General features: G+C 35.0%; 1 protein-coding gene across 2 annotated transcripts; it reads right to left on the bottom strand.

Annotated features, from left to right (window-relative positions):
* Positions 1-1,410: 1,410 nt before the first annotated feature.
* On the bottom strand, positions 1,411-5,785 carry LOC110634921 (wax ester synthase/diacylglycerol acyltransferase 11-like). 2 transcript variants are annotated; one of them, XM_058135482.1, is made up of 6 exons: positions 4,912-5,785; positions 2,587-2,659; positions 2,387-2,454; positions 1,940-2,149; positions 1,720-1,857; positions 1,414-1,625 (listed from the first exon to the last, which is right to left on the bottom strand). In XM_058135482.1, exons 1-6 carry the CDS (start codon positions 5,662-5,664, stop codon positions 1,476-1,478), a joined length of 1,392 nt encoding a protein of 463 aa, XP_057991465.1. In that variant the 5' UTR covers positions 5,665-5,785; the 3' UTR covers positions 1,414-1,475. The 2 variants fall into 2 exon arrangements, with proteins under 2 accessions (XP_057991466.1, XP_057991465.1); XM_058135483.1 differs by lacking the exon at positions 1,720-1,857 and having other exon boundaries at positions 1,411-1,625.
* Positions 5,786-21,670: the final 15,885 nt, after the last annotated feature.

Below are 21,670 nucleotides of genomic sequence, written 5' to 3'. Positions count from 1 at the left end.
AAATCCGGCAGAATTTCCCCTATATCTAGGACCTACCCAACCTGCAAAAAGGCTTCGAAATACACTTCTATATCCGCCAATCACACAATCACATCACAAGGCCCCTCTTGGGCCCACCCAAACAGTCAACAACCACAATTTGAAAAATTACAATTTAGCCCCTACAACTAGCCCTTTTTGCAAAAACTATCCAAAAGAGCTCTAAAAATTCTAAAATTTTGCCCCGCTGTCCTTAATAATATTATAAGACTATTGCAAAAGGAATTAAAATTTTCTGACCATCCACTAATATTTTATGAATTTTATTCTAAATCGGTATTAGCCGAAAATGAGCAACTTGGAGTTCGGGTTTACCTATGCCAATTCTGACACCTGGAACGCGTCTAGAACATCTGAAAATGCTAGGATTGACTGTAATATTGATCACGTTCAGACGGGCTACAGGGCAGCCGGATCTAGCTGAAAACGCGGTCCCGACGCCGGTGAGCTATCCTCGATCCGATTGCACCTAAATTAAGTTCAAATCGTGTAATAATTATTATTAAATTATTTTTAAATTTTGGGAATTGAAAAAATTCGAAAAACTCACCAAACGATCTGGATTGTTTGATTATCGCCTTTTTCAAACGATGTCCGATTGAAGCGAGACCAGTCCTATCTCGAAGATCTCGTCGTCCTGAGTCCATCGGTGGCCTCGGATTCCCGATCTGACGGTCAGATCGCTGGAAAAGTGATCGGAAACCGAGAAATCCATATGATTTTCTTCTAACTTTCCCTCACCGGTTTTCTTTCCTCCGGCCACCAAACGGGGTGCCACTAGTCTCATCTGAAAGTTCATCATCTTGGGAGTCCATGGCCCTTGAAATCACCTGGAATGGCTGCCGGAGTCGGTCGGGGCAACGCTGCAAATTCGGGCCCCTGTCGCGCGCTCTCTCCCTCTCTCCTCCCTTTCCTCTCTCCTTCTCTCTCTTTCTGCTGCCTTCTGCTCGGTACTGTCGCCGTCTGGTGGTTGTTCCGACACGGGAGAAGGCCGGCGGTACCTCGCCAGCACTGATGCTGGTCGCCCGAACAGAAATGGGAGGAAGAAAGTGAGGGGGAGAGGAGAGTCGGGGAGAGAGAGTGTTGGGGGGGGGGGGCCTGCGTTTTAATTTCTGGGTTTTTTTTTTTAACTTCTAATTACACTATTAGTCCCCCAACTTTTTAGGGATTTACAATTAAGTCCAAAATTATTTTATTATGTTAAAATTTAATAAAATTCTAGTAATGATAAAAATAAATATAGTCTAGGAAAATTTAATTATTTTATTCTTATTTACTAAATTAACTTTAATTAATTTATTTATTATTACTTTATTTATTATTATTATTATTTTCCTTTATTTTAAAATCAGTTCAAATAAATCCTATGATATTAATAACATAATATTTTCTTTTTATTTTATTTATAATTTAAAAATTTTGAATTGTTACAGGGTTCACATGCTGGCTATAGCTGCTTCCTTCATTTCCAGCAGGGAATCTTGGAAGCACTTAGCAAGAAATTCAGGGTCAGGAATAATGTCTTTGGCTACCACAATTTGCATTTCAGCTCTCCCTGCATAGCTCACCATGTGCATTGCCACTGCCTGTGAAACAAAGCCAACAAAAACTTTAACAATTGGAAACAAAAATCTCACTCAGTTTTCATTTTCAACAATTCAGGAAACTTGAACACAGTACTTGTGGTAAGCTAGATGTGTTAGCCCTTATGAATGTTATAGGATTGCCTGCTAAAGTAATCTCCTCCTTCGGTCCAACCACGTTCGATATTGTAAAGGTGGTATTACAAAGAATTCTGTAGTTAAGCAAGCTAGCAATCTACAATATGCAGAATAGAAGAGAACTAATTAATCTACAAGAATATGCAAATTAATTCATATTTTTATTTATTTATTTTTACCTTTGGTCCCAACCATGACATTACTAAATCCCCAACTCTGTATGAGAATTGAGCCTCCAATGTCTGCTTCTTCCTATCTATCATTACCTTAGCTCTCTTCACATGCTCAAGAGGTTCAACTCTTTGATAATAATAACTAGGCAATAGGAGAATCCCAAACTTGTTGCCCCAATTACATGTCGAATTGCTGTCCATCATCTTTGTTAGATCCTGAACATGCCATAGTCATTTCCATTTTTTTTTTTTTTTTGGGTACTATCAGTTTCAACTTTGACTCAAACTCAATACTTCACAATCCTGAAGACGACTCCAATATAACTGAGTTAAAGTATCGGCAAAGAAGGCATGATTTAAATATAGAATACTGATATACACCAGTCTTTCTGCATTACAAGCTTTAAGATACATGATTGTGGGTAAGAGGTATATGTATGATAACTTAATTACCTGCAATCCTGGTTGCTCTCTTAAATTAACCATTGCTACTCCTGTTAGCTGGTGGCCCTCTTTTAGAGCTAATAAACAAAGATATTGAAGTAAGGTTAATAGGTGTCTCATTATGTATATGAAGTCAGGTTATAATAATAGCAAGAGGAAAGAAAATCCTGGATAAAAATAAAAAAAAGCCAAACAAAGCCTCAGCATACAATTCGGTGAACGATGATCCAAGTATCTAGATAGACCAGCAGATATCACCCCGAATAGAACATCATTAATGGTCTGCATTTATGGACAAAATCAATGTTATTATAGCAGCCACAAATCATTATTTATTTGCACAGACACCACATCACAACGCATAGCAATGGGAACTTATTAGAGAGGGGTCATTTGCTGTTGAAATTTTCTAATCTTGCATTTGTTCATCCAACTGTATAATTCCAGTCCCAAATAGAAGAACCCAAGTCTATCTAATTTGAATGCATTGAGCACTAATTAAATCAAAGAAAAGTAAATTTCTATTATTTTTTTTAATGCTCATTGGAGCTTATTGGATTATACATATTGATGAAATTTCCAATACAAAAAGCCATCCGCTCAGGTTTTAATTATTCATTTATTTTTTTTTTTTTAAGGTATTGGAAAGAGGTTGGGGAAAATTACTTATTTAGTCTCGGTATTTTAAAAAATATACTATTTAGTTTCCATATTTTACTTCGATTAAATTATTTAATTATTCGTTAAATTTTCCGTTAATAATACCAATCAAATATAATCCTTTATTTTCAAAAATTAATTAATTAATCTTTATATTTTGAAAAACACCACTATTTAGTCTCTATACTTTAATAATACTAATTAGTTAGTTCATTTATTTTTAAAAATATAATATTTTAAAAAATATATTCTTAAATTGATTAAGATGCTTTAATTATATCCAACGTAGAGCATTAAATACCCCATTACAAATATGATAAATTAATAGTAAAAAAAGAAAAAGAAAAGAAAGGAAAAAAATTTAAAATGAAGTGGAGGAAAATATTATAAAAAAAATTTTATAAGGGAAAATTACTAAAAAAACCTAAATTTTTAAAATGTTTTGCAATTCTACCCTAAACTAAAAAACACAACCAATTAAACTATATACTTTTTATGTTTGTCTAACTACACCTTACTGTCAACTAGTTCTTTAATGAGCTAATGAAAACGCTCCGTCAAACCCAATTTTAAGCTCTAATTAAGTCTAAAAAAATTAAATGAAATAAAAGAAATAAAACAAAAAGAAACCCATCAAAAGAATCATAAATGATAAATATTACATTTACCTACCAACCTTAACATCTGAAAATCTACATTCTAGATTCCCTCCACAGCATATAAAGTACAGCTCTCACTCAATGTCAGCAAAGAACCACTGATTCAGCGGTTACATATTGGCTTCAGGCAAGGGAGACATCACTTATAGATATGGAAGACATTTTTATGAGCTTTGATTTAGAGAAAGAAAGAAAAAGGTGAGTTGGAGAAGAAGAAGAAAAGAAAGGCGGCAAAAGCTCTTTGACTTTTGCAGAATAAGAAAGAAGATTTGATTGAAATCATCTTCCTTTTATTATATTTGTTTTATTTCATTTAATTAGACTTAATTTGGGTTTAATTGGATTAATTAGGAGATGAAAGACGTTTGAATTGGTGTTTCCATTAACTCCTTATCGGCTTTATTGACGGTGTAGTGTAATTGGACAAACATAAAATGTACAAAGTTTAATTGATAATTTTGTCTAGTTTAGAGTAGAATTGCAAAAATTGTAAAAATTAGATTTTTTTTATAATTTTTTTTATTTATAATTTTTAAATATTGATATACATTAAAAATATAAAGTTTAATTGATAATTTTTTTAATTTAAAATAGAATTGCAGAAATTTTAAAAGTTTAAATTTTTTTATAATTTCTCTTATTTATAATTTTTAAATATTGATAAATATAAAAAGTACAAAATTTAATTATAATTTTTTTTAGTTTAAAGTATTATTGCAAAAATTTTAAAAGTTCAGATTTTTTTTTATAATTTTTCCTATTTATAATTTTTAAATATTGATAAATATAAAAATACAAAGTTTAATTGATATTTTTTTAGGTTAGAGTAGAATTGTAAAAATTTTAAAAGTTCAGATTTTTTTATAATTTTTTTTATTTATAATTTTTTAATATGAATATAGAATTGATTAAAAAAAAAATCAATGGAATTTTTATTTTATTTTATTAGACTAACTTAGAAATTTAGTTGTTATGGTAAATTTAAATAATTAATAATTTCATTAATTAAAATTAAAAGTGATAAAAAAGTTAAAAATAGAAACTATTTGATCTATTTTTTTTATAAAAAGATATTAACTTAAATATGAATTTGGTCAAATATAAAAAAAAAAAAATAATTTCTCTTTTTTCTTGGTAGCAATAAATTAGCAATTTTCATTCTATATGAAGTATGAAATCTCAACAAAAAGAATAAGGAGAACATATCTACTTTACCGCATTAGCAACAGCCTGTTTAACCACTTTCATGTCTTCGATCCAAAACCTAGCAGTAGCAACCTTTCTCGGCCATAGCTCCACCCCATCACCGCCAGAGATCACCGTCTTCCGGTCACGAACACACAAACACCTCAACACAAAGTTCAAACAGAAAACCAAATTAAACAAAACCATCTTCAAAACGCCCATCAGAGCCCCTCTCCAATCCTTCCCTTTCCCTCCACTCCAATCCCTCCGGCCACCAGTGGCCAAGGTGGGCACCGCTGCTGGATCCTCGGCCTTCCTGCAGATGGCCAGCAACATCGACATCAGCGAGATCCCATCTCCGAGAGAGTGATGAATCCTGAATATAGCACACTTCTGCTTCATCATCATATGTATTTCCCACAAAGGCTTGTCGCAGCCAAGTGGACTACTTGATGATAAATCTGCTATATAGTCGTTCACTATTTTGTCAACATCGTCGCCGCCGTTGGTTGCGGCGGTTTCGTCAACAAGTATGATGTGTCGGTCAATGTCAATCTCTGTTCTTCTCCAGTGCTCGAATCCATTCTTGTCGCGCACAAGGAGACTGCAGAATCTTGGGTGCTTCACCATGAAAGAGTTCTTTATTGTGGATTTTATGGCGTCTATGTCCATGTGATGTTTGACGCCAAGTGCACAGTGGATTATGGTTCTCATTTCCGGCTGGAGAAATAGCCGGCCGGAGGGGGTAAGTGGCTCGTCGGAGACATTTACCGACAAAGCCATTGAAGAAAGGAGAGCGGTTTTTGATAACTTGAAAATGATCGAAGAATTTAGCCACCAAAATTGAAGGAAAATGGAGGAGAGAATGAGGAAATTTTCCTTGACAGCAAATGTCAAATGTCAAAAGCTCTACAACTTTTATTAACTAATTTATGAAATATTAAATAATGGGATAATTTATATATAATTATTCGTCACTCCAGTTATTTTTTAATTCTTCAAATATTTTACTTAAAAAAATTTAAATTAGTTAATCAATATATTTTAATTTAACTAAAATATTTTATGTTAAAAAAATTAAAAATAAAAGTTAATATATATATATATATATATGAAAAAAATATAAATCTAAAAATTATTAAAAATATTAAATAAATATAAAAAATATAAAAGAGAGAAACAATCACTGATAAAAATCTCACCAATAACTACTAAAATAAACTAATTAATTTAATTTTTAAAATATAAATATTAGCTAATTAATATTAACAAACTTCAAAAAGCTATAATAATTTACCATTTACTTATTTTATTAGCTTTAACCATAATCTAGAAGATTAATATTCAAAATTTCAACCAAATTCTTTACTTTGAGAAAAAAAAAAAAAAAAAAAAGGAAAGAATTTAGTATTGTAGATGCAATGACGAAACGTGAAATCATGCATTATGCAAAACTGACTTTTGACTTTCAATGACAATTTAAAGAAGGTTGTGGTTAGACCTAGTGGATTCAATTATTGATACACTCCATTTTGAATTTAAATTCTATTAACTATTGTTGGAATTCATTATGACATAAGCTGTACTATAAATCCCCACCATGGACGGAGGGAGAGTAGGGCCGGGGGGCATTGGACCTGAAATTTTAAAAATTTTAAAAATTTTAAGGGTGTAATGATAATTTTTTAAAAATAAATATTTTATATAATAATTTACATTTTATTACTTAATGTTTTGATAAAGTATACCATTCAATTTATATATTTTCAAAATCAAACAAATTAATTTTTCATTTTATAATCCATTAACAAAATAATTTATACTGTATCGTCAAAGCAAATTTTAATTCAAGGGCAAAATTACTTGGAGATAAGAGGCTATGGCTCTACTCCACAAATTTCTAAAATTAAAAAATTACCCATAAATTTAATATATTTTTTTCAAAAAAAAATTACTATTTACCCTCTACAATTTTTAAAATTAAAATTTTAGTATTTTTTTTAAATAATCCCTCCAATATTTTTATCTTTATATAAATTCCATTCATAGTTTAATTTTGATATCTTAATATTTATATTTATATTTTATTCCTTATATTTTTATAAAAATTTCATTTGTTTCTTATTAATATTTATTCATTTCCCTCAAATGATAGATTCTTATTTCAGTCTCTATTTCAATTGAATTAATTAAATTTTTATCATTTTGATGAAACCAACAACTTAATCGTTGTATTCTCACGAACAAATAAGGTAGTTTCTCACTTTTTAAATTATATATATGTGTGTGTATGTGAGTGTGATAAAACATATCTAAATTTAGGATGGTTAAAATAACTTTTTATATTTTTTTAATTAAATTTGCTTTTCATTATTGTTTTTTAAAAAATAAATTTCAGATAAATTAGACAAACTTTTCAATTTTATGCCATCGTAATAATTCATAATATAACACATTTATTATATTTTTTAATTAACAATAGTTTTATTTAATTTTTAACAAGTCAATTTTGTTAAAAAAAATTAAGGTGTTTAATTTTGTTGTAACACCCCAAAAAATTTTTAAATTTATTATTTTATGAGTAATATTGATACTTTAATTTTATTTAAATTTTAAGAAATTATTTGAGGTTTTTCGGATTTTAAAAATAGGGTTCGATTTTCCGAAAATATAAACTTTGATGATTTTTAAAAATTAATTTAAAGACCACGTGGCAAAACTAAAAATATATTTGGAGTCTAAGAATTTTTCTGAGTTTTTTGAAATTTTTTCGGAATTTTTGGACCTCGTTTTCGGTCCCGAGGCAGAGTAAAAATTCAAAATTTTGTATTCTGAATCGAACCGGCCGAATCGAACCGGACCGGATCGGACCGGTCGAATCGGACCGGCCTTCTTCTTCCTTTTTCTTCCTCTCCCGCGCGCGTTTCTCCTCCTCCCTTTCTCTCTCTTTTTCTCTCTCCTCCCTCCTCCCCTTACCATGCCGCCATCTCACCTGCCACCCCAGCCCGCGCGCCTCACCCCTCCCCACGGTAGTGCGCTGGAGCCAAAACGACTCGGAGCCGGCGCGCGCGACCGTTCGTCTTCTCGGGCAAAATCTGGCCAATCCGGCCACCAATCGGACTGGGTCTTGTGTCTAAATCCATACTCGTTGAGAGCTTTCCATAGACACCAAGAACACCGAAATCTATCGAGCGGTTTGTCCAATTTTTGCCTGGGAAGTTTTAGCTCATTTTGAATTTTGGGCTAGATTTCTCGCAAACCGTAAACCCCACGAGAAAACTGAGAGTACCAGAGCGCTCCACTCGTCGAGAGCTTCGCGGGGATATAAATTTCAAAATTTTCTGACACCGTTTTTCGGTGGGTCCCACGGAACTTCGCAGTGTTTTTCCGAGCATTAAATGAGCTTAGAAAATTCTGAAAAATTTATGTGCTAACCCCCGTGTTATGGGCTTCGTGTAGGTATCCTCAATTCGGGGAAATTCTACGATTGTCAGTGCAGGAATTTCCGGTGAACATTCTGGAAAAGTCTCGAATTGGACCGAGGTTTTGGCTACCCCATTGTCGACGCGTCGGCGCGTCCTAAGTCAGAATCGGCAAAGGTAAACCCAAACCTTGCTTTTTCATAATTTTCTAGTGCTTAAATAGAATTAAAAATCCATAAAATATTCGTGGTAGCTCAGAAAATTATGATTCTTCTTGCAATAGCCTAGTAATATTGCTAAGGACTGCGGGACAAAGTTTTAGAATTTTTAGAGCTTATTTGGGTAGTTTTTATAAAAATGATCAATTATAAGGACTAAATTGAAATTTTACGTATTATGATGGATGATTGATTTGATGGGCCCAGGAGGAGCTGTGTGATGTGATTGAGTTGTGGATATATAGGTTGTGAATATAGAAGTTTGTTTTGAGCCCTTTTGCAGGTTGGGTAGGTCCTAGGTATAGGGGAAACTCTGCCGGATTTTCGGTACGACTTAGGACGTATTTAGTCTTTTCTTGATCTGTATTGAGTCATTTGTATTAAATAATTGTAATTTAATTGTCAGGTGAGCCGGGACTGCCTTCTTCCTCCGCCCAGCCGCCACAGTGACCGTTGTCAAGTCTGTGAGTAAAATATTAATTTTAATTGTAATTTCGCTATTATTATATGTTCAAGCATGCCCATGCATCACTTATATGCATATATTTATGTAGTTAAACTCTAGGCACGATTTATGTTGCATTCATAACTGTTAAAGTGCCATGAATGTTGTTGTGGTAATTTGGAGTAGTGTGCGTGCGTTGGCGTGCGTGTGATGTGGTGTGGACTATGGATAGGACGGGTAGTCATGGCTTGAGATCTTCGCTGGGACCCGATCCTTCGGGGTAGTCACGGCTTGAGTTCTTCGCTGGGAGCCCCTATTTGGTTTATTAAGCGAACGTCCGGCTTGAATTCTTCGCTGGCACCAGGTTGGATTGAAGAGAGCTGTATAGGAGATCAGCTCCCATATATTATGATTGATATTACTGGGTGTGTGAGTGCTCTAAATTACCTTTTTGCTGTTATGATGTGAAATTATTGATGTTTTTGCATTTCACTCTACAGGATGCATTAGTTTTATATAGTTATAGAGATTATGGTTAAAATTGATATTTTACTCTCTGAGTCGAACGCTCACTCCTATTCATTATTTTTCAGGCTACAGGAGGATTTTATTGTGGTTAACCTGTTTTTCTCCTTCGCAGGTTGTTTATTAATATTTGTGTAATTTTATTAACTCCTAGAATTTCCGCATGTGTTAGAAGTATTTATTGAATTGGGTCTGTAATATAAATTTATACTTTGGACCTGTAAACTTATTATGGTATGCATATTTGATGGACTGAATGAGGGAGCTGAGCTCCCATTTATTTTTATGATGATTTGTGTATGTGGAGGGTGAGCTGAGCTCCCCAATTGATATATATTGTGTTTACAGGTCGGGTGAGTCAAAAACTCTCCGTTGAAAGGTCTATTTTATGGCCGGACTCTGTCCGGTTAATTTCTTGAAATTGGGCCCAAATGGGCCTTAGAGTTGGGTTAAGGAATAGTTAGGCTTACTACGGGCCTCGGGGGCTTTAGGCTGGCCCAGGTCCTAATGCCGGTCCGGCCCATAGGTTGGGTCGTGACATTTGTTATTATAGATGAATTTTAACAACATATTAACTCTTGTGAAAAATTTTGTTATTAATTTTTATTTATTTAATAAATAACATATTTTAATTGAAGCCCCTAAACTAAATTCTTGGCTCCGTCACTAATCCCCACGGTCTCTAGGTTCTCCCTATCCATAAGATGAGATACTTCTCATATCTCTAAACTTTTCTTAATAAAAAAAAAAAAGCCAAAGGCCCATTTTACCCCCTAAATTATTGCTCGATAGTCAAATTCCACCATAAACTTTTTTAGATCGAATTGATCCCTAAACTATTTAAGATGGCTCTTATAACACTAAGTTAACGACAGTTTTAACTGCTAACAGTTGCCCAACTCAAGTAGCACATTCCCACTCAAGAAATTTCTAGTTAAGTCAAGCACTTCAAAATTTTCTAATTGCCTAAGAGTATAAGCAATATCAACTTGCAACAAATTCGATGATAAAATAAAAAATCAAAGCTCTTTGCAATTCCCTAAACTAGAAGGAATTGAACCTGAAAGTGAATTTCCATCAAGAAGAAAATACTCAAGGCTCCCACAATTGTCACCCAAATCATCCGAAATGTAACCACTCAACGAAATATTACCCATTACTCCACTATTTGTCACTATTAAAGTTGAAGAAAGAGAAACAAGAGGGCATGTAGAATTATTATTAAAGGATAGCTTGAGGGCTTTGACTCAACGAAAAAGGGGGTTGCAGGTAACGCCATGCCAGAACAAGGGTATAGATCCTTAAGGTTCCAGTTGGAGGTGAGCTCTAATGGATGTTTAATGATTGCATATTTGAACAACAGCAATGCCTGTTTATCATCAACACATGAAGCAGCCAAACCAACTGAATTTTACACAATTGGAACAAGAACAAGAATAAGAACAACCGTAAACAAAGATATATAAAGCAAATCATGATGAAGTTAAAAATTATCAGAATTAAGTGCATCTTTATTTATTTTTCTGGTTTAAATTAAAGAGAGAAAAGAGATGTTGAAGAAGAGGAAGAAGCTCCAAAACATCTCTTCCAAACTTAGAAGAGAGGCGAGAACCTGAAGTCTCCCATGGAGAAGATGACAGTAAGGTTATTAGTAATTTAACGCCTAACTTGTGCCCGGTTCTTTCTTAACTGGTTTCTAGTAATTTTGCTTTTAGATGTTCATTTTCTAGTAAGTTTGACTCAAAAAAAATTTAGAGTGCAATTTGACTATTAAGCAATGGTTTACGGGCAAGATGGGCCTTTAGCAAAAAAAAAATAATAATAAAATAAAAGAGTGGCTATTATAAGCTTAAATTTATATGAAAATAAGTTTAGCAATCGTTAAATTAAATATTTACATTTAAATTTATATATTCATGATATACACTTTAATTAATTTTACACATATATTGACATAAATATTTAATTTAATGATTATTAAATTTATTCTCATATAAAATCGAGTTTATATTAAATTATATCTTAAAAATGGATTATGAAGCTATTAGCAATGATGGGTGAGATAGAGAATGATATTTTTTTTTTTAGATTTACTAAGATATCTCTCTATGTTCATTTTTGTTCACAGAAGATTAATCCATTTGGATTCATGGCTACCTCTCTCAACAATGCCTTTTGTGACAATCAAACCTGAAATTTTTTTCTTAAAAGTGCAATGGGCCTTACTATTGCACCCTAATGATAATTAATTGATGATGAGAGAACAAAGACAAGGTTCCAAATTTTAATAAATTAGTCATCTACCTACTCGTTGCACGGTAATATTTTTTTTTAATTATTATTTAATTTAAACTAAGTGAACTTCGACCCTTTAAATTATTTATTTTCTTTATATATTAATAAAAATTTAATTATTATATTAATTTATACATATATAGTAGTATTTAATTTAAATTGAAATAATTAGCCAAATTAAAGTAAAGGTAAGAGAAATTCTATAAACAAATATTTTTAAAAAGATAAAATTATAATTTTTAACTCAAAAGATAATTAATAAAAAAATCTTATAACATATTTGACAGTATGAAATATTGTAAAATCATTAAGTAAAAAATATGATTAAAGATTTAGTATTTCCAAAATAAAAAATATAATTTATTAACATGGTTAATAAATTATTTTTAATAGTTATATAAAAATAAAATTAAAAATTTAATGTCACATCTTACCCCTCTGTAAGATATGACATGATTCCATAGTTCTAATAAATTACCAAATTTCGCCTACCAATAATCTATTAAATATACTACAAGAGATTTTAACAAAATAAATTCATTTTATTAGTTTAAATGTGGTGGTAAAAGAATTATTTAAGTGTTTTCAATTTAAGTGCATGCCATAGTTCAACTTATGAGTATTTAAGTTGTAATGATCAGGCTCCAATCACTAGAAGAATTGTCCGCTTTGGCCATAAGCCTCACGGTTTTGTCCCATAGGTGGAATGGAGAACTTATCAGGAGGTCACCCATCCTAGGATTTCTCTCAAGCGAGTACGCTTAACCCTGGAGTTCTTTCAACTCTCCAGGCCATTCCACCAAAAGGCGCCTCTAGTGATTAGTTCCCTCATTTTATATATCATTACTTTTTGACTCCAATACCATCTCCGTGCTTTGCCGATGTGGGATTTGCCTAAGGGACCTTTCTCCCCCCCTTTCGGGACTCAGCGTCCTCACTGAGGTTTGCCCCACCATCGCCCAAGAGGACACCCGAGCGGCTCTGATACTAATTGTAATGATCGGGCTCTAACCACTAGAGAAATTGTCCGCTTTGGCTATAAGCCTCACGATTTTGTCTCATAGGTGGAATGGAGAACTTCCCAGGAGGTCACCCATCCTAGGATTTCTCTCAAGCGAGCACGCTTAACTCTAGAGTTCTTCCAACTCTCCAGGCCATTCCACCAAAAGGCGCCTCTAGTTATTAGTTCCCTCATTTTGTATATCATTACTTTTTGAACCCAAAACCATCTCCGTACTTTGCCAATGTGGGCAGAGTAGTGGTTGGAGCCCGATCATTACATCCACATTCAAAATCGGACGAACACCAGGAGCATACAAGGCACCAATGATAGTTGGATCCAAAGTTTTTGGAGCCTCCATAACTTTTGTTGGACTTTGGTCAAATTCTGAGAACAGTTCACAAGTACTAAAATCATGGTTGTAAACGATGGCTGGTGACCGGAAGGTGGCACTCAATGAAGGAGTGGAAGCATGGAAATTGGTGCATTGGAGCATTGAATTTCAAAAATTTTCTTCTAGGGTTTCATGCATCATGCCACATCTCTTATGTGCCTAATTAATTTTAATGCTCAATTGCATATTAAAACACTTTTAATATATATTAGGATCTTCATTTGCCATTTAAGATTGTGAATTAAAAATTAATTCAATTAAACCCTAATTTGAAAGAGGAATTTGGGCACTAACCTCTTTGATGCATTATGGATGCAATTGACACCTTTAGGAAGCTTCTAGGACCCCAAGTGTTGCCCCTCTAGCTTGTCCACACCAAGATTGTCACACCTTACCCCTCTGTAAGGCATAATATGATCTCGTAGAATACCTAATGAACTACCGAACTTCATCTACCGATAACTCATTAAGTACCCTACAAGAGATTTTAAAACAATTTTCTTACTTTTATAAGTGGTGAGCATTTTCTAATAGGTATTAAAATCATTTAATTAAAATTGAAAACTAGTTAAAATTTTTGGCTCATTTTATTTTTCCGCAAATTTTATAAAAATTTCGGCAGAGTGCTGTCTGTATTTTGAGAAAACATTTCTTCAAATTCTTGTAAAAAGCACTTTCAATATTCTGTCTCAACAACTTCAAATTCACAATCAATTTCAACATCATTTATCAATCTCCAAAAATTCAAATCCACAATTTCCAATATTCAACAATCATCAAAATACCATTAATGAATTTCATTCAATTTAAAACAAAATACTTCCATTCATATTTTATTAAAGATAAAACAATTTATATACATCATTACAAAAATTTACATTAAGAGAAATTCAAACTAAAATTTATTACAAACTTTATACAAACTGCTCAAGACCAGTTTTACATGTCCATACCTTTACATACATCAAAATAAATTTTTACAGTCAGGGTATAAAATATACCCGATAACTTCAAGGCAAGTAGCTCCTCAATTCTCAGCAGCTCAATCTGCTGCTCCTCTAGTCTCTCTATCTGCGACAGCAATAATAGCCATCGCTAAGTACTAGGACTCAGTGGTGCACAACATACTAAAATAATCTTTATGCAGAATTTAAATCATATTTATTCAAAAATTAGACTGAACACGAGAATTAAATATAAAACATGAATTATGAGATTTTAATCCAAACAATTTCATTTCGAAGTATCAAAACACATTTCATAAAACCTACAGTTATATTATGCCATTCGAAACAAATATAATCTTAATAGCCAGAGGCTAAGGAGAAGTCACATCACAAGGCTAGCTAGCTCAAATATATGGATATCCATTCAATTTTTTCTTCTACTGGCACACACCTCAACACTTCAGCCAGAGAATGAATCAAAATTCGAAACTGATTACCCCCACTAGTCATGCTAGTGAGGTGTTCAAATATATGGTCATGACACTGTGGTTTCAAAACTCATCTTAACGATTTACTAAACATTTATGCTATCTCAAATATACACAAATAACTTCCAACAATTTAAATCAAAAGCATCATAAATACTTCATCATAATAATGTCACAATTCAATATTTCAAATTATTCAAAACAATATGCAGAAGATAATTTACAGAAATTATACATTGTGCACACACCTTATATGAGTCGCCTTTTGGCCTTGACTCGACATCTCAGGTTCCTTTCCGGTATTCTTTTCCACTGAAACACACAGTTTCATAGTGTTTCATTATCATAACTTAGCATAAATCCAAAAATAAATTTAATTTCACTTTTACCTAGCTCTAATGTGCTAAACTTGACGTTCTTTAAAATTTGTGTTTCAGGGTTACTATTCATGACACTATTGTTGACTTTTGAAGGCTTAATAGGTATGGGAATTTCAACTTCACCCACATACCACATTTTGGTTACTAAATTTGTTGGTTTTGGTTATTTTCTCAAAAATTAAGTCTTTTAGGCAAAATTTCAAATTTTCAGTTTTGATGTCTTATGTTGCACTATTCCATTGGTCATGTTGCTGTTAGATTTTGGCTAAGTTTTCTTCATAGAAATTGTTCCTTATTGTCTTAAATTTATTTCCCTTTTTGTGAATCACTACATTTGGAGTTTTTTAGCTCAAGTTATAGCCATTTGAATCATGGCTGCCGGATTGGACTTAACCCATTTACAGGCACCAAAAGCTGATTACGGCGGTTTTAAGTCACTAAATTTGGGTGGCTAAATGACTTGGTTAAGGGCATAATTTGGTTTTGTATTCTTCATGAAAGTTTTAGGTCTATATCTCAGCTTTCTACTGATAAAATTTTAGGTCATTTAGACCTGTCTAGCTCAAGTTATGGCCAAATAAACAAACACTATTCATTTGGTCATTTTCGTACAGGTCAGATTGCCTAAGTCCGGATTTAGTCAATTTGTTCACTAGGTTTTGGTCACTTTTTAGGCATGATTCCTAAATGAAAAATGTGTCATTTTGTGTCCAGTTTCATTTCCAATTGGCCTCACACCAATTGGGCTTGTAAATTTTCAGTTTTGATCATTGAAAGGGACCTTGGTCCTGCTGCCTGCATACTGCTCACATTCAATCCGAATCTCCTCTCACTTCCAACACTTCCAACATACTTCAATTGGTCACAAATGACTATTTCTCACCTCAAACAAGGTCAACTACACCATTTAACAAATTCTTACATTTTTGTCTTCCAAACCCTAGGTGCCAAAACCCTAATTCACATATTTATTACATTTAATCAATTCTAAGCATACCAACATCACTTCCACATTCAATTAAGCTTCCTAACATATTGAATTCAATCAAAACACAAGCATATCCATAGCAAACCCTAGCTGGCCGAATTTACTTCTAGTCCTCCAACAATTATTTTCATTTTCTTTTAAGCATAATTCTAAGTTAGTTAAGCTACAAACACAATAATTAAACTAAAAATGTCAAGTTTACTTACTAACCTTATGCAGAATTTCTTTCCCTTGCAATCCCTTCCTTTCTTTTTTCTTTCTTCTTCAAGCTCCTCTTCTAGTTGCCCAAATAAGTTTTAACTATGGTGGCTTACTTTTCTATAGTGGAATTTTGTAATATTCAAGCTCAAAAATGAGCTTTAATGGAGTTTGTGGAGAGGGAGAGGTAAGAGAGGTGGGTTCACGGCTAGGGATGAAGATGTCTCTCTTTTGTTTTTTTTTTTTTTTTCTTTCTTTTATGATTTTTATCCTTTATGGAAGACCACAATTTAATTTGAATAAATTTATTAATTATAATAGTTATTGCATCATGCATGAGGTCATGCATGATGTCATTTACCTTTCCCCTTTTTCTTTCTTTTTTTTTTCTATTTATTTTTCTATTAGTTCTTCAATTTAATTCTCGATTCCGAAATTTTTTTTTCTCCAATTTTATTTGACAGTTAGGTCAGGAGTCAGCTCTAGGGGTCAAATGACCAAATTGCCCCTCGCCAGTTCGACCCGATTTATAATTAATTCAATATTTCTTTCGGATCTCTGACCTAATTATTTGACCTGTTTAACAATTCTTTTCTGTGATTTTCTCTTTTCCACTATGTTTGCAATGGTCCTAAGGACAGCAGCGTCACATTTTACGGTTTGAAATTTGAGTTTAAATCGACCTCGTAGTCCTTCTCGAGAAGGTCACTCATCGCTGTGACTCTCAGCTCATTTAACTTGTGTTTTGTTTTTCTTATTTATACTTAACTAATTGACAATTATTAGTTATTTGTGTTCAGGGCTTATCTAGTTGTCTTAGACATGATTCTAATCCCCTTAATTATCCGGACCAACACCGATCACCGAAATAGTGAAATATACCAGGCTATGCAAATAGGGGTGTTACAATTCTTCTCCCCTTAAAATAAATTTCGTCTCAAAATTTTACCTGGTATCAATTTCTGAACAGCTGTGGGTACTGTCTCCTCATATCCTTTTCTCGTTCCCAAGTAGCCTCCTGGCCTGAATGATGGTTCCACATCACTTTTACTAACGGGATCTGCTTGTTCCGTAGCTGCTTTACCTCATAAGCCAGAATCTATATGGGTTCTTCTTCATATGTGAGATCTGGATTCACTTTAATTTCTTCTACTGGTAGTACATGAGATGGGTCTAATCGATAGCTCCTCAACATAGACACATGGAAGACATTATGTATCTTTTCTAACTCTAGAGGTAGTGCCAAACGATATGCCAAAGGACCCACTCTTTCCAGAACCTCATATGGCCCGATGAAACGAGGACTCAGTTTCCCCTTTCTGCCGAATCTCATAATTCTCTTCCACGAAGAAACCTTGAGGAATACTTTCTCACCCACTGCATACTCAATATCTCTTCTCTTTAAATCAATGTAGGACTTCTGACGGTCTGATGCAGTCTTAAGTCGATCTCTGATCACCTTGATCTTCTCCTCAGTTTGTTGAACAATTTTGGGTCAAATCATCTTTCTTTCACCCATGTCATCCCAACACAACGGAGTTCTATATTTTCTGCCATACAAAGCTTCATATGGAGGCATCCCAATGCTTGATTGGTAGCTGTAGTTGTAAGCAAACTCAATCAAAGGCAAGTGTGTGTCCCAACTGCCCTCAAACTCAATCACATAAGCCCGTAGCATGTCCTCCAAGATCTGAATTACCCTTTTAAATTGGCCATCTGTCTGTGGATGGAATGCCATGCTGAAATTCAATCTAGTTCTTAGGGCTCTCTGAAGACTACCCCAGAATCTAGAAGTGAACCTAGGATCTTTGTTAGATACGATGGACACTGGCACTACATGCAGTCTAACTATCTCATCAATGTACAACTTGGCCAATCTTTCTAAACTGTAGTCCATCCAAACTGGCAGAAAATGAGCAGACTTGGTTAGTCTGTCAATAATGACCCCAACTGCATCATGACTCTTTTGTGTCCTTGGAAGTCCCATCATAAAATCCATTGTTATTCTCTCCCATTTCCATTCTGGTACTAGTAGTGGATGTAACAACCCAGCGGGTACTTGATGCTCTACCTTCACTTGCTGACAAGTTAGGCATTTAGAAACAAATGCTGCCACATCTCTTTTTATACCCATCCACCAGTAATGCTCCTTTAGCCCTCTATACATTTTTGTGCCACCAGGGTGCATGGCAAAAGGAGACTCTTGTGCTTCCTTTAAAATGATCTGCCTTAAATAAACATCATTAGGAACACACATTCTACCCTGGTGTAGCAGTAGACCATCATCTCTAACTAAGAACTCATGTTTCTTGCCCTGCCTAACTTCTTCCAATAGCTTCTGATACCTTTCATCATTCTGAGCAGCCATTCTGATATGATCAATCAACACTAGCTGTACATGCCATGCAATTGCTGTCTGCCCCTCATCATTAATCTCTAAGCTGGCATGTAATGATCTCAACTCATGTACCATAGACAAAGGAGTAACCCGTAGACTTGCCATAGTCTTGCGACTTAAGGCGTCAGCCACAACATTAGCTTTCTATGGCTGATAGTCTATCAGACAATCATAGTCTTTTATCAATTCTAACCATCTCTTCTGTCTCAAATTCAACTCCTTTTGAGTGCCCAGATACTTCAAACTCTTATGATCTGTGTAGATGTAGCACTTCTCCCCATACAATAATGTCTCCAGATCTTAAGAGCAAACACAATAGCTGCAAGCTCCAAGTCATGTGTCGGATAATTCCTCTCATGCAGTTTTAGCTGGCGTGATGCATAGGCAATGACATTTCGATCTTGCATCAATACACAGCCTAACCCATTGTGAGAAGCATCACTAGAAACTGTATATTTTTTACCCGGTATAGGCAAAATCAGGACTAAAGCCTCAGTCAAACATCTCTTTAATTCATCAAAACTTTGCTGGCATTTATCCGTCCACTGAAATTTCACATCTTTTCGAAGTAACTTGGTCAATGGAGATGCCAACATGGAGAATACTTTCACAAATCAACAGTAGTATCCAGCTAAACCCAGAAAACTGCGAATCTCCGTGATATTCCTGGGTGGCCTCCAATTAAGAACAACTTCTATCTTACTTGGATCTACCTTGATGCCCTCTACAGATACTACATGCCCCAAGAAAGATATTTCCTTTAGCCAAAATTCACACTTCGACAATTTGGCGTATAGCTGTTTCTCCCTCAAAGTCTGCAGTACAATCCGCAGATGTCTATCATGCTCTTCTGCACTCCTCGAATAGACCAATATATCATCTATGAATACCACAATAAACTGGTCGAGGTATGGTTTGAAGATAGTGTTCATCAGATCCATAAAAGCAACCGGAGCATTAGTTAACCTGAATGGCATGACCAAGAACTCATAATGGCCATAGCGGGTTCTAAAGGCAGTTTTAGGAATACTCTGCTATTGTACTTTTAGCTGATAATAACTTGATCTCAGGTCAATTTTGGAGAACACAGCTGCACCCCTCAACTGATCAAACAAGTCATTAATGCGGGGCAATGGATACCTGTTCTTTATTGTCACCTTATTCAACTGTCGATAGTCAATGCATAACCGGAGAGTGCCATCCTTCTTCTTTACAAACAACACTGGCGCTCCCCAAGGTGACACACTAGGGCGGATAAAGCCCTTGTCAAGTAATTCTTGCAACTGCACTTTCAACTCTTTCAATTCTGCAGGTGCCATTCTATATGGCGTTATGGAGATTGGGTCCACACCAGGCATAACATCAATCTCAAACTGCACCTCTCTTTTTGGAGGTAATCCTGGCAATTCATCAGGAAACACATCCGGAAAGTCACATACAGTAGGGATGTTCCTCAGTGCTGGACTCCCCACTTGGGTGTCTATCACATGTGCCAAGTATGCTTCACACCCCTTCCTGATCATTTTTCTAGCTAGTGCAGCCGAAATGATGTTTGATGGCAGTAAATGCCTCTCCCCATGTATTATCACATCACCGTACAGAGGGAGACCAAAAGTGACTGTCTTCAGTCTATAGTCAATCATGGCGTGATGCCTGGCTAACCAATCCATGCCCAAGATGATATCATAATCTCTGAAGGGCATTTCAATCAAATCTGACAGAAAAATATGTCCTTGGATCACCAAAGGACAGTATCTATAGATTCTGTTGACCCGAACCTCTTGTCCTAACGGACTAGTTACTAGCACTTCAAAACCCATTTGGACAAATGGAACAGCAAGTGAACTGACTATGCTAGCACTAACATATGAATGGGTTGAACCCGGATCAAACAACACAAATACTTCTTGATCAGAGATAGAGAATGTACCAGCTACAATATCAGAAGTCTCAGCCTCTTCTCGCTGTCTCATTGTGTAGACTCTGGCTGAAGCACTTCCTTGTGCTGACTGACCAACAGTGCCCTGACTGCCAAAAGTAGTGCCTCTACCTTTGCCTCTTCCTCTGCCAACTGATTGTGAAACTCTGGGAGCAGGACTCTGAATAGAGTGCAGTCGTAGAAGCTGGACCATATTTAGGAGCACTAGTGCAGTCTTTAGCTAAATAGCCCTTGCCTCCACAATTAAAGCAGGCTCCCGTAGCCCAATAGCATTCTCCCCATGAATCGTGTCACAAGTCTCACAGGGGCGGGTAGGATATGAACCCCTGCTCGACTGCTGACCAGACCTAGGGGGTCTCTGTCCAGAGAATCTGCCCCTTCCAAACCTTCCACCTCGACCTCTGCTAGGTCCCCCAAATTTCTTCTTCTTTCTAGAGGTACCACCAGAACTTGGCTCTATTGACTTTTCACCTTTATCTTTCTCTATTTTCTCAGTCTTCTCTGATTTTTCTTTTATAGGTGTCGCTTCTGATTCAATCCTTTCTAGCTCAAGTGCTTGAGAGATGAGCTCAGAGAAGTTACTATGTTTGAATCCCACTACTTGCATCCTCAAACTGGGCTTCAAACCAGTCTCAAATCTCTTGCACCTTTCCTTGCATAGTGGCTTAAGCGGGAGAACTCCCTCTCATACTCTGCCACTGATCTGTTCCCTTGTTTCAGGCTCAGAAATTCTTGTAGTTTCTGATCTACATATGCGTCTGGGACGTATTTTTGTCTGAATTCTCTTATGAAGTCATCCCAGGTCAGTACTGGTGGTTCTGCCAAGCTGTGGGGGATGGTCTTCCACCAATCATACGCATCCCCTTGCAGTAGTGACATGGAGTATTCAAACTTCAGTTCATCTTGGCAGTGTAATTTCTTGAATACTCTGTCCATCATCTCTAGCCACTGCTCTGCCTCTAAAGGGTCTACTGTACCCTTAAATTCCATAGCCCCATACTTTAACAGTTTGTCATACTATCTAACTGGAGCTTAAGGTTGCACCACAGCAGTCTAGGGTGGAGCTTGAGCAAGCATACCCCCAGCCATTTGTTGGAACATCGCAGCCATTTGCTGTGCGAACTGTGCAGGAAATTGCGGCATTTGTGGGGC

Source organism: Hevea brasiliensis, chromosome 14 (assembly GCF_030052815.1).
Source record: "Hevea brasiliensis isolate MT/VB/25A 57/8 chromosome 14, ASM3005281v1, whole genome shotgun sequence".
Classification (NCBI taxonomy): domain Eukaryota; kingdom Viridiplantae; phylum Streptophyta; class Magnoliopsida; order Malpighiales; family Euphorbiaceae; genus Hevea; species Hevea brasiliensis.
This window is presented reverse-complemented; position numbering and strand designations above follow the sequence as displayed.